General features: G+C 40.9%; 1 protein-coding gene across 6 annotated transcripts in view; it reads left to right on the top strand.

Moving 5' to 3' along the window:
- LOC122565353 (phospholipid hydroperoxide glutathione peroxidase-like) overlaps positions 1 to 12,371 on the top strand; it is a 42,346-nt gene that overhangs the window by 23,327 nt on the left and 6,648 nt on the right. For all 6 annotated transcript variants that reach the window (XM_043721233.1, XM_043721237.1, XM_043721236.1 and 3 more), the window contains exons 3-6: positions 3,246 to 3,340; positions 7,174 to 7,318; positions 8,844 to 8,995; positions 9,341 to 9,365. In XM_043721233.1, the coding sequence (XP_043577168.1) occupies positions 3,246 to 3,340; positions 7,174 to 7,318; positions 8,844 to 8,995; positions 9,341 to 9,365 (417 nt within the window). The remainder of the gene's footprint in view (positions 1 to 3,245; positions 3,341 to 7,173; positions 7,319 to 8,843; positions 8,996 to 9,340; positions 9,366 to 12,371) is intronic.

Consider the following 12,371-nt stretch of genomic DNA (forward strand, 5'->3'; position numbering starts at 1 on the left):
TTGAGGATGTAACTCTGAAGATGGACGAGGGAGATCCAGTAGATGTAGTGTACCTGGACTTTCAGAAAGCTTTTGATAAAGTCCCACATAGGAGGTTAGTGAGCAAAATTAGGGCGCGTGGTATTGGGGGCAAAGTACTAACTTGGATTGAACATTAGTTGGCTGATACGAAACAGTAGTGATAAACTGCTCCATTTCGGAGTGGCAGGCAGTGACCAGTGGGGTACCGCAGGGATCAGTACTGGGACCGCAGCTTTTTACAATATATGTTAATGATATAGAAGATGATGGTATTACTAATAACATTAGCAAACTTGCTGATGATACTAAGCTGGGTGGCAGGGTGAAATGTGAGGAGGATGTTAGGAGATTACAGGATGTCCTGGACAAGTTAGGTGAGTGGTCAGATACATGGCAGATGCAGTTTAATGTGGATAAATGTATGGTCATCCACTTTGGTGGCAAGAACAGGAAGGTAGATTACTACCTAAATGGAATCAGTTTAGGTAAAGGGTCAGTACAGAGAGATCTGGGTGTTCTTGTACATCAGTCAATGAAGGTAAGCATGCAGGTACAGCAGGTAGTGAAGAAGGCTAATAGCATGCTAGCTTTCATAACAAGAGGGATTGAGTATAGAAGCAAAGAGGTTCTTCTGCAGCTGTACAGGGCCCTGGTGAGACCACACCTGGAGTACTGTGTGCAGTTCTGGTCTCCAAATTTGAAGAAAGACATTCTGGCTATTGAGAGAGTGCAGCATACGTTCACGACGTCAATTCCTGGAATGACGGGATTACCTTACACTGAAAAACTGGAGCGACTGGGCTTGTATACCCTTGAGTTTAGAAGACTGAGAGGGGATCTGATTGAGACATATAAGATTATTAAAGGATTGGACACTCTGGCAGCAGGAAACATGTTTCCACTGATGGGTGAGTGCCGAACCAGAGGACACAGCTTAAAAATATGGGATAGACCATTTAGGACAGAGATGAGGAGAAACTTCTTCCACCGGAGAGTGGTGGCTGTGTGGAATGCTCTGCCCCAGAGGGCAGTGGAGGTCCAGTCTCTGGATTCATTTAAGAAAGAGTTGGATAGAGCTCTCAAGGATTGTGGAATCAAAGGTTATGGAGATAAGGCAGGAACAGGATACTGATTAAGGATGATCAGCCATGATCATATTGAATGGTGGTGCAGGCTTGAAAGGCAGAATGGCCTTATCCTGCACCTATTGTCTAAATGCGAGGTGCTGCATTTTGGGAAAGCAAATCTTAGCAGGACTTATACACTTAATGGTAAGGTCCTAGGGAGTGTTGCTGAACAAAGAGACCTTGGAGTGCAAGTTCATAGCTCCTTGAAAGTGGAGTTGCAGGTAGATAGGATAGTGAAGAAGGCATTTGGTATGCTTTCTTTTATTGGTCAGTGTATTGAGTACAGGAGTTGAGAGGTCATGTTGCGGCTGTACAGCACATTGGTTAGGCCACTATTGGAATATTATGTGCAATTCTGGTCTCCTTCCTCTTGGAAAGACGTTGTGAAACTTGAAAGGGTTCAGAAAAGATTTAAAAGGATGTTGCCAGGGTTGGAGGATTTGAGCTATAGGGAGAGGCTGAACAGGCTGGGGCTGTTTTTTCCTGGAGCGTCGGAGGCTGAGGGTGACCTTTATAAAGGTTTCCAAAATTAAGAGGGGCATAGATAGATAGGGTAAATAGGCAAAGTCTTTTTCCCTGGGGTCGGGGAGTCCAGAATGAGAGGGCATAGGTTTAGGGTGAGAGGAGAAAGATATAAAAGAGACCTATTGGGGCAACTTTTTCACAAAAAGGGTGGTACGTGTATGGAATGAGCTGCCAGAGGAAGTGGTGGAGGCTGGTACAATTGCAACATTGAAGAGGCATTTAGATGGGTATAATGAATAGGAAGGGTTTGGAGGGATGTGGGCCGGGTGCTGGCAGGTGGGGCTAGATTGGGTTGGGATATCTGATCGGCATGGACGGGTTAGACCGAAGGGTCTGTTTCCATGCTGTACATCTGACTCCTATTTTGAGCTGATATTTGGATAGGAGTAATGATTTTCATTTGAAACATTATCTACTAAGCGTTGTCATTGCAAACAGGCTGCCATGCTAATGGGTTGCATTTTACATTCAAGTTGTGCATTAAATCTTTAAATGGCATTTAACTTGGTTGTCTTAAATATTATAATTACTTTTTTCTGAAGTAGCTGAGTATCTCTAGATAACAGGAAACTGCATTTCTAGAAATGCTTCAAGATTGCTGTAAATTACTTGAATTTTTGACTTCAGCTAAGATTCTTTCCAGGGTTGTTTTCCTCTTTCTTCAAGAGAATGTCTGTGGACTGTTTAATCTTGTGGCTTGTAATGTTCTGATGGTGGTGTGGTAACTAACCTATGCACTAGAGTCTTCCCTTTGACTGCTACCCTGTGACTCACGGGGATCAAAAAAATTGATCTGAGCAGAAACAAAAATTGGGGCAAACTTGGATCTGACAGTATCTGTGGAGAGAAATCGGAATTTATGTTTTGAGTTTTTCAGAACAGACCAGGTGTTCTGAAGAAGGGTCACTCAGACTTGCTGAGTTTTGCTAGCAACTTGTGTTTTTTTTGTTTCGGATTTCCAGCATTTGCAACTCTTTGGTTTTTCTGATCTGAGCAGCACGCTTGCTGGGAATAAAATTCCAATTTCATAGTGTGACAGGTTTTCACCTGCACAGTGATGGAGGTGAGTTAAGGCCATTAATTAATGGACCTGAGCAAATGAAGGTTTTATTCTGTCAAATTTAATTGACCTTGAGGTGACCGTGCTGCAGTTGTACCATAGCAGTGACTGGGCTTGGCACTTTCCACTCATCTGGTAAAATAGTACTTGTCTGCACACTTTTTTATTTGCAAGTATGTACAGTTGTGGGACAGATCTGCCTGTGGAACAATAATCTAAATTGAATGTTTATTTTTATGCATCCTAATTGGGTATTAATTAAAACAACTTTTTGTTAACTTTAACATTCAGCATGTTCTCACCATCTATCTTTTACCATTTTCAGGAGTTATGGACTGAAGGGGTCCAAATGGCCGAAATATTTGACAATACCTACGGGTTTATGTTGATGCGTTTGTTTGATTACAAAGAAATGTACATGTTCCTTTTTTTTTAGCTAGATGTAAAATTAGTTTCTAATGAATGGATTGAATGTATTGACACTTTTTTCTTGCTCATGAAATTTCTTTCAGAGTGCGCAACCAGAAGACTGGAGTAAGGCCACATCTGTTTATCAGTTTACAATCACGGACATAGATGGCAAAGAGGTGAATCTGGAAGAATACAAGTGAGTGAACAAGCACGTTGCTGCCTTGTTCAATTCAATTTACAGAATACTTTAACTGCTTCTAAAAGCTTGCTTACAAAGTTTCCAGTGTCTGTTTGAAAGTTATGCTGTGTTCCTTCATTTCTTGAGAAATACAAGCTGTTTACTGAACAGCCTGTTCAGAATTGCTATCTGGAACAGGCGGGACTTGTACCTGGGCTTCCTGGGCCAGAGATTGGGCCACTATACCACTGCACCATTTCTCTCTTCTGAAATGGTCTTCGAATCGCTGTGTATTTCTGATCAACACAGCATTTATTGTCCTCTTAAGGTAGTGGCTTGCTTGAACAACTGCAATCCCCATGTGTAAAGAAGGGGATTCTAGGGTTTGAGCAAATGGAAGTGAAGAGATTGTCATAGTTCCAAGTCAGGCTTGGAGGGAAATTTGTAGGTAGTGTTATTTTGTATCTGTTCACCTTCTCTAGGTGACTGCGGTTGCAAGTTTGGAAGGTGCCATCAAAAGACCCATGGTGATTCTCATTGATGGAGGAAGTGAATATTGATGGTTGATGGGATGCCATTCAAATGGGCTGCTTAGCCTGAGTGGTGGTTACCTCGAATGTTGCAGCTGCACTCCTCCAGGCACTTACGGTTTGTGCCTTGTAGACGGTGGATTAGTGTCCCCTTCTGACTCCCTAAAGTCTGTAGTAGCTGTCTGTGCAATCTACAAAGATGTACTGTAGAAATGTACAAAGATTTGGAAATAGCACCTTCCAAGCTGTTGACCACCAACATCACAGAAGAAGGTAGTAGCTATATTGGAGCACCACCACCTGCAAGCTTCCCTCCAAGGCACAATTCATCCTGACTTAAAAATATATTGTAATTCCTTCAATGCTGCTGGATCAAAACCCTAATCTCTCCCTGACTGCATTGTATGTCAGATGGACTGCAGTGGGCTGAAGGCGGCATCCCGCTACCTTCTGGAGAGCAACTAAGAATAGAATTTAAGTGATGGCTATGCCAGCAACACCCACTTTCCATGAATGAATAAAACAAATCCACTTTGGCCATTGCTAATGTTTCCTTCTCACTGACTGCTTCCTGTTTGTCAAGTTGATGTTGGTTTTCTGGCATGTATGTCTCTGTATTGGATTTTCCAAAATAGACCATCTCTACTACCTGTCTTTGCATTTCCCAGGGATTCCCCCACATGGTTTTGATTCAGGCACATAATCCATTCCACATGCAAGCCTCTTGGAGAAGCTTTGCACACAAATGCATTAGATATCCAGATGTATACGAGGTTATTTCAAGGTCAAGCCTCTGCAAATTATGTAGCAGATTTCCAGACAATTTGACTGATATTTAGAAATATTGCAAATTCAATTAAATGAAAATATGAAGTGACTTAATTTGAGGAAGAGTGGAGTGGAGTGGAGGGCAGGGCTGAAGAAGGGTTTATGCCCGAAACGTCGATTCTCCTGCTCCTTGGATACTGCCTGGCTTGCTTTGTTTTTCCTGTGCCACATTTTTCAACTCTGGTCTCCAGCATCTGCAGTCCTCACTTTGTCCCACTCCACTGTTCTAGGAGAATGTAAATTAGTAGAGAAGTTGCAAGACCAGGGCTTGCATATCCCAATCTTTGGCAGAACAGGTTTGCTGATTAACAAACATACAGGATATTTAACTTTATAATTAAAAGTACAGTATAAAAATGTTTTGTCTAAAACTTAAGTCACTTTCTTTACTGATTTTGTTTGCTGTTGACCAATAGCATTCTTGCTTGAGGGACATCTTGTTTCATTGCCTTTCCATCTCCTTTCCCTGGAAAATTGACTTTGCCATTCAATCTACTACCCTATCTCTTACACACACACACACTTCAGACATTATTCCACTCACTCCTTGCTCATAACCTAGTTTGGTGGAAGGTCACAGGCCTGAAGCATTAACTAACTTTTTTTTCATGCTGTTGTTCAGATCTGACCTGATTATTTCCAGCATTTTTTCTTTTATGCAAGAATTAAAATAATTGAAAGAGCTGAAGAATTTTTAACCTAAAATTATGAACTGCAATGTATAGTGAAAGGATAAGTCTGTAGAAATCCTGTACTTTTTATTAAAACAAATTGCATTCTACTTGAAAGAGAATTTACAAGAGGCTAGACTAATTTAATTAGCTAGCTTTCAAAAACTAGGCATAATTGCTCCCATTGAGAAACTGATTGTAACTGGATTATTCATAGTTGTTATATTTTCCCCACCCAAACCTGACATGAATCAACATATTTTTAAAATCCAGTTCCACCATTTGTCTTGGCAGGATTCAAACCCAGGTCCTCAGAACATTGCTTGAGTCTTTGGGATTAATAGTCTACTGATAGTATGCCTAGGCCATTGCCTCCCTACTAAAGTACACTAATTCTAATTTCCATTTGATATCACCACTTAATTGTTCAGTGTTTCAAATTTTGCTTCTGTCTTGCATCAAGCCCAAAGTTTGTAATTTGTCTGGCTTGAGTAAGAGGGCAGAAACCCAGTTGTGGTTTTTCTTTTCTCCTCCAGCATTTACCATTTGAAAAACAAGTTTGACCAGTTTCAAACAAGGTGATCTGCAAGAAATAAGATTCTGAACCAGTTCTTCAATTCAAAACTTTGGCAGGATTTTGGAATGACCTTGTGGATCTTTGGCATTCCTTTCAATGAGTTCTCATTGGGCCCAAAATTGGCTAAAGATGAGTCTGACTCGGGAGGGTTTTAAAAATAAAAGCATTGGCATTAGACTTAAACCCAAGAGACAATAAATTTCAAGACCACTAACATTGTTCTAAGAACTAATGCACCATAACACACTAAGGGGTTCTGTGCCAGAAGACCAACATATACTTGTAACTTGACAGCTGTGTTCTTTTCACTACATCTGACCATTCTAATGAAGTTCATAGAAAATAATCCACACTTTATTCCTTAGTGACTCACTTTCACTTTCTAATTATTGCCTGTCTCTTGGTAACACTTTGCAATTCAGTGGAAAACAAAATATGAAAGATCTCATTCTGTGCTGGTGTGGATCAGTTTGATTCCTAAATTTCAAGCAGTCTGAAAATCTTGATATGCTGTTTCTCTGGGGTCGAAGGCCTTTTTCTTCACCTCAATTGTTTTGAGTTTCAAATTTTATTTTTGTTCAGAAATAGGCTTTTTTTTTGCTTTGCTGTCTCCAAGGAATTTTATTTTAAACTTGTAGGATGAGTGTCACAGGCTAGGCCAAGATTTTTGTTTGTTTGAGAACTGCACTAACAAAGCTTTTTACAAAGTTTTTTTTGTATTTGCCTACGCTAAGCAACTGCAACCTTTCAGTCTATGCAATTCCTAATACATTGAAAACCTGTTCCACCCTTGATACTTAACTTGTGCAAGTTCCAGTAGTTAGCCTGAGCAGTGGCTGTACTTTCATGCATGTTGTTATTCTTGAGGAATTTTTAATCCAGAAATGCCAAAATAGCCGCCACACAGACCACCACTGACAGCCTGCTGCGACCAGTCACAGGAAATCTTTACATGCATGCTGTTGATATCATGAGGGGCCCTTCAGAATCAGAAATACTTCAGAGCCACGGCTGCGTGCTTGGATTTTCTCTACTGTTCCTCACTGCTTCTGTCAGTGAGTGATCCATCTCCTTGCTCAGATGTCAAAATGGCTGCTAGTGCATGCATTCATTAGGATCCATGACCACTTGACTGTGACACTGTACCCCACCAGTCAACTTGTGGTTAGCATCACTGTCATTACTTGCTTTGTCTGTACGCTTGAAACAAATATGTCACAGTCTTGTTGTTTATTTTTTTTTTAGGGGACTTGTCTGCATTTTTGTAAATGTGGCCTCCAAATGAGGAAAGACTTCCGTAAACTACACTCAGCTTGTTGAACTGGATAGTAAATATGCTGAGAAAGGTTTACGGATTTTGGCTTTCCCCTGCAATCAGTTTGGTAAGCAGGTAAGCTTGGGAAAACACAGTTCAGCATGCAGATTTTCTCCATGTTTCCAACCTGTTGGTTTTAATAGCATGTTGCTGTTTCTTCATATACAGCCCTAAAAGGGTGTATTTTATTAGATTCCTATCCCCTTCTAAACTGTGTAAGCTCAGTGGAAAATTATGGGAACAGGAGTGGGCCATTCAGTCCCTTGAGTCTGTTCCACCATTCAACAAGATTATGGCTCCTCTGTGGCTTAACTCCATATGCCTGCCTTTGGCCAGTTCCTTTATACTTTTGCTTGACCAAAATTGATCTAACTTAGATTTTAAAACTAACAATTGACCTAGCATCAATTGCTATTTTTTTCAGGAGAACATTCCAAACCTCTTTGCATGTAGAACCATACCTCTGCTGAATGGTTTGGCCCTAACTTTTTTTAGACTCTGACCCCCCCCCTAGTTCTGGAACTCCAAATAGTGGAAATTTATTATCTTTATCTACTCTGCATTTTCCTGTTAATGACCTGAACTATTGATCAGATCACCCCTCAATCTTCTAATTTCTAGGGAAAACTTGCTTAATTTGTGTAATCTCTCCTCAAAGTTCACCCTTGAAATCCAGGTATTTATTCTCATAAATGTACTTTGCAGTCTGTTCAAGACCAAAATCCTTCCTTGTTGCCCAGATTCATTTGCAGAATTCCAATTGGACTGCAACCAGGGCTATAACACAGATGCAGTATAAAGTCTGCATCCTTTTACTCCAGTCTTCTTTTTTTTTCCTTTTTTTTTCTTAAAGGCCAGCATTCCATTTAGATTTCTTGATGATTTTTTCTTCTGCAACTGTTCATAACATTTTAAAGATGAGCTCCCGAAATTTGTTTGGGTATCCAAACTTTATACCATCTAGAAAGTACCCTGATCTATCCTTTTTGGTCCAAAATGGATAACCTTGTATTTTGTTACATTGAAATCCAATCTGGTACAATTTTGCCCAATCATTTTAGACTGACTTTATCCTATTTGTAATAGAAGTTGGTCACTGTTGTAGATTTGGAACCGAAATGAGGTGGAATCTTTTCAGCCGGAGGGTGGTTAATCTGTGAACTCATTGCTGCAGAGAACTGTGGAGGCCAGTCATTGAGTGTATTTAAGACTGAGATTCTTGACTGGTGAGGGGATCCAGGGTTACAGGGAGAAGACCAGAGAATGAGAACATATCAGGCAGAGCAGACTCTGGGCTGTCCGGCTTACTTCTGCTGCTTTCTCTTGTGGCCTTATGATTTCTGAGTTGAACTTACTTCAAACTGAATGAACTGTTTAACAATTCTGACTGCCTTTTTGATTTTAATGATTTATAAATGTTGCAACAATTATCCATCCAGGTACTTGTGCACTATCAACTGAAGTTGCATTCCCAACACTTTCTGGATGGATACCTAAAGCTTTTGATCATTGGAATTGTAATTAATTGAGTTTTGGACACTAATGAAATCGGAATTTAAAAGTACAGACTAAAACATTTTAATATTGCCACTTGTTTCAGGAACCTGGGGATGAGAAACAAATAAAAGCATTTGCAAATACATACAATGTAAAGTTTGACATGTCCAGCAAAATTGATGTCAATGGGGATAACGCCCACCCTTTGTGGAAATGGATGAAGGAGCAGCCAAAAGGGAAAGGACTCCTTGGAAAGTATGTTTATATCTAATATTTTGCTAAACCAAGAATTTGTATTGTTTCTATTAAATAGAATCCTTTCTTTCAGCTGTGTATCAAAGGCACCTCTCAACACTACTTCAGCCCAAAACATAGTGGTATCTTGCACAATTATAATTAAGAAATCCTTAGAAATTCTAAGTGCTAAGTCTCTCTTTATAGGTGCATACCCAATTCACTTTTTTCTTTTTTTAAAAAAAAAAGTAGCTGAGGTTTGAACAAATTCTAAATCTCTTTAATGTAGAGTTAGCACTAATATTAAACTGAGTGAATAAGGTCTCTCTCCCAAAACAATTTAACACTTGCATTTTGTTTTTACAGTGCCATTAAGTGGAACTTCACAAAGGTATGGAAGCTACTTACTCTAGTATTGAGCATGTATATTTTCTATAAAAGGCATGTAATAAAAATCCAGAGTCATCGAGATGTACAGCATGGAAACAGACCTTTTTGGTCCAACTCGTCCATGCCGACCAGATATCCCAACCTGATCTAGTCCCATTTGCCAGCACTTGGCATGTATCTCTCTAAGCCCTTCCTTATCATATACCTATCCAGGTGCCTTTTTAAATGTTGTAATTGTACCAGTCTCCACCTCATCCTCTGCTGCTTGATCCATACATACACCATCCTATGTAGAAAAAGTTGCTACTTAGGTCCCTTTTTTTAAAAAAAACAAATTAGTTTTTTCCCCTTCCCCCTAAATCTGTGCCCTCCTAGGTCTGAACTCCCAAACCCCAGAGAAAAGCAATGTCTATTCACCCTATCCATGCCTGTCATCATTTCATGAACCTCTATAAGGTCACCCATCAGCCTCTGCTCTAGGGGAAACAGCGCCAGCCTTTTTAGCCTCTCCCTATAGCTCCAATCCTCCAACCCTGGCAACATCCTTGCAAATCTTTTCTGAACCCTTTCAAGTTTCACAACATCCTTCTGGTAAGATGGAGACCAGAATTGCACATAATATTTCAATAGCAGCCTACCAATGTCCTGTACAGCTGCACCTTGACCTCCCAACTCCTGTACTCAATACTCTGACCAATAAAGGAAAGCATACCAAACGCCGCCTTCACTATCCTATCTACCTGCGACTCCATTTTCAAGAACAATGAACCTGCACTCCAAGGTCTTTGTTCAGCAACATTCCCTAGGACCTGACCATTAAGTGTAGAAGTCCTACCCTGATTTGCCTTTCCAAAATGCAGCACCTCGCATTTATCTAAACTAAACTCAATCTGCCACGTCTTGAGCTTTTATTTTCTCTCGTGTTTGAAACATTTGTGTTTTTAACATGTCCCTGACGCTTGTTCAGAAAACAAGTATGACCATCACCTCCAGTACAAGAAAAAAGCAGATGGATTACTGAGGACAGAAAGGGAACTGGCAGGCAGTGCAGGGAACCCCGGTGGCTGGTCCCCTCAAAAACCAATATATGGTTTTGGATACGGTTAGCGGGGAGGGGATGACTTTTATCAGCGGTAAGCCATAGGGTACACATCTCTGGCACAGAGTCTGTCCCTCTTGCTGAGAGGGAAAGAGGGGAGATGAGCAGATTTAGTTATTGGGGACTCCATAGTTCGGGGGACAGATAGGAGGTTCTGTGGGAACAAGAGAGAGTCGTGGTTGGTGTGTTGCCTCCCAGGTGCCAGGGTTTGTGGTGTCTCTGATTGTGTGTATTTGGGATCCTTGAGGGGGAGGGAAGCAGCCCCAAGTAATTGTCCACATACCTACTAACGACATAGGTAGAAAATGGGATGGGGATTTTAGGCAGAAATTCAGAGAGCTAGGATGGAAGCTTAGTGCTAGAACAAACAGTTGTTATCACTGGTTTGTTGCCTATGACACATGCTAGTGAGGTGAGGAATAGGGAGAGAGAGGAGTTGAATGTGTGACTACAGGGATGGTGCAGGAGGGAGGGTTTTGGATAATTGGGGCTCAGTCTGGGGTAGGTGGGACCTCTACAAACAGGATGGTCTACACCTGAACCAGAGGGCTACCAATTTCCTAGGAGGGTTTAAACCACTTCTGCAGGGGATGAAAACCTAAAATGTAGTTCCAGTGGTGGCAAATAGTTTAATGCAGAAAAGTGTGAGGTGATTCACTTTGGAAGGAGCAACAGGAATCGAGTACTGGGCTGATGGGAAGATTCATGGTAGTGTAGATGAGCAGAGAGATATGTGTCCATGTACATATATCCCTGAAAGTTACTACCCAGGTTGATAGTTGTTAAGAAGGCATATGGTGTGTTAACTCAATCCCCCTACTAATAAAAGTTTTGGAGCCACGAGGTCATGTTGCAGCTGTACAAAACTCTGGTGTGGCTGCACTTGGAGTATTGCGTACAGTTCTGGTCACCACATTCTGGAAGGATGTGGAAGTTTTGGAAAGGGTGCAGAGGAGATTTACTAGGATGTTGCCTGATATGGAGAAAAGCCTTATGAGGAAAGGCTGAGGGATTTGAGGCTGTTTTCGTTAGAAGGTTGAGACGTGACTTAATTGAGACATACAAGATGATCAGAAGATTAGTTAGGGTGGACAGCAAGACCCTTTTTTCCTCTGGTGATGGCTAGCATGAGGGGACATGGCTTTAAGTTGAGGGGTAACAGATATAGGACAGATGTCAGAGGTAGTTTTTTTACTCAGTAATAGGGGTGTGGAACGCGCTGCCTGCAACATTAGTAGACTTGCCAACTTTACGGGCATTTAAATGGTCATTGGATAAACTTATGGATGAAAATGGAATAGTGTAGGGTAGATGGGCTTCAGATTGGTTTCACAGGTTGGCACTTTGTGCTGACGGGCCTGTACTGAGCTGTAATATTTGATGTTCTATTACAATGTGATATTGGGTCAGATGGTGACAACTTGTTTTTTTTTAAAACAAAAAGTAGGTCTCTTCAAGAAAAGTCAAATTCTGGGAATTTGAACTTGGTTTATGGAGTGAAATCACAGCTACCAATGGTGGAACAGTCTTAAGACAGGGAATGCTCTGGTGGCCAGAATTAACTGGGTAAAAATATCTCTGAGTTGTAAGGGTGGAGGTGATTAAGAGATAGTGACCAAATTATGGAAACAGTAAAAATGTTCATCCTTTTTAAGAAACTTGGGAGTTGACATCAGCCAACAGAGATGATGGATGAAGTGGAATACAGAAGCAGTTTTTTAAAAAAGTGCCTCCACTTTTTAGAAGGTTGAAAGTCTAGGGCTAACATGAGCATGGAGAAAGAATTCTGAAGCTGAGACACAGGTGGAGATCAGTCCTATCAGAAATTGTCTATTCCAACCTTGGTGATCAATGTGTTTGAAAGATCACTGCCTGTGTCAAGAATGACATGATGCCAAAAGTTTGCTT

Source organism: Chiloscyllium plagiosum, chromosome 31, assembly GCF_004010195.1.
Source record: "Chiloscyllium plagiosum isolate BGI_BamShark_2017 chromosome 31, ASM401019v2, whole genome shotgun sequence".
In the NCBI taxonomy this organism is placed as follows: Eukaryota; Metazoa; Chordata; class Chondrichthyes; order Orectolobiformes; family Hemiscylliidae; genus Chiloscyllium; species Chiloscyllium plagiosum.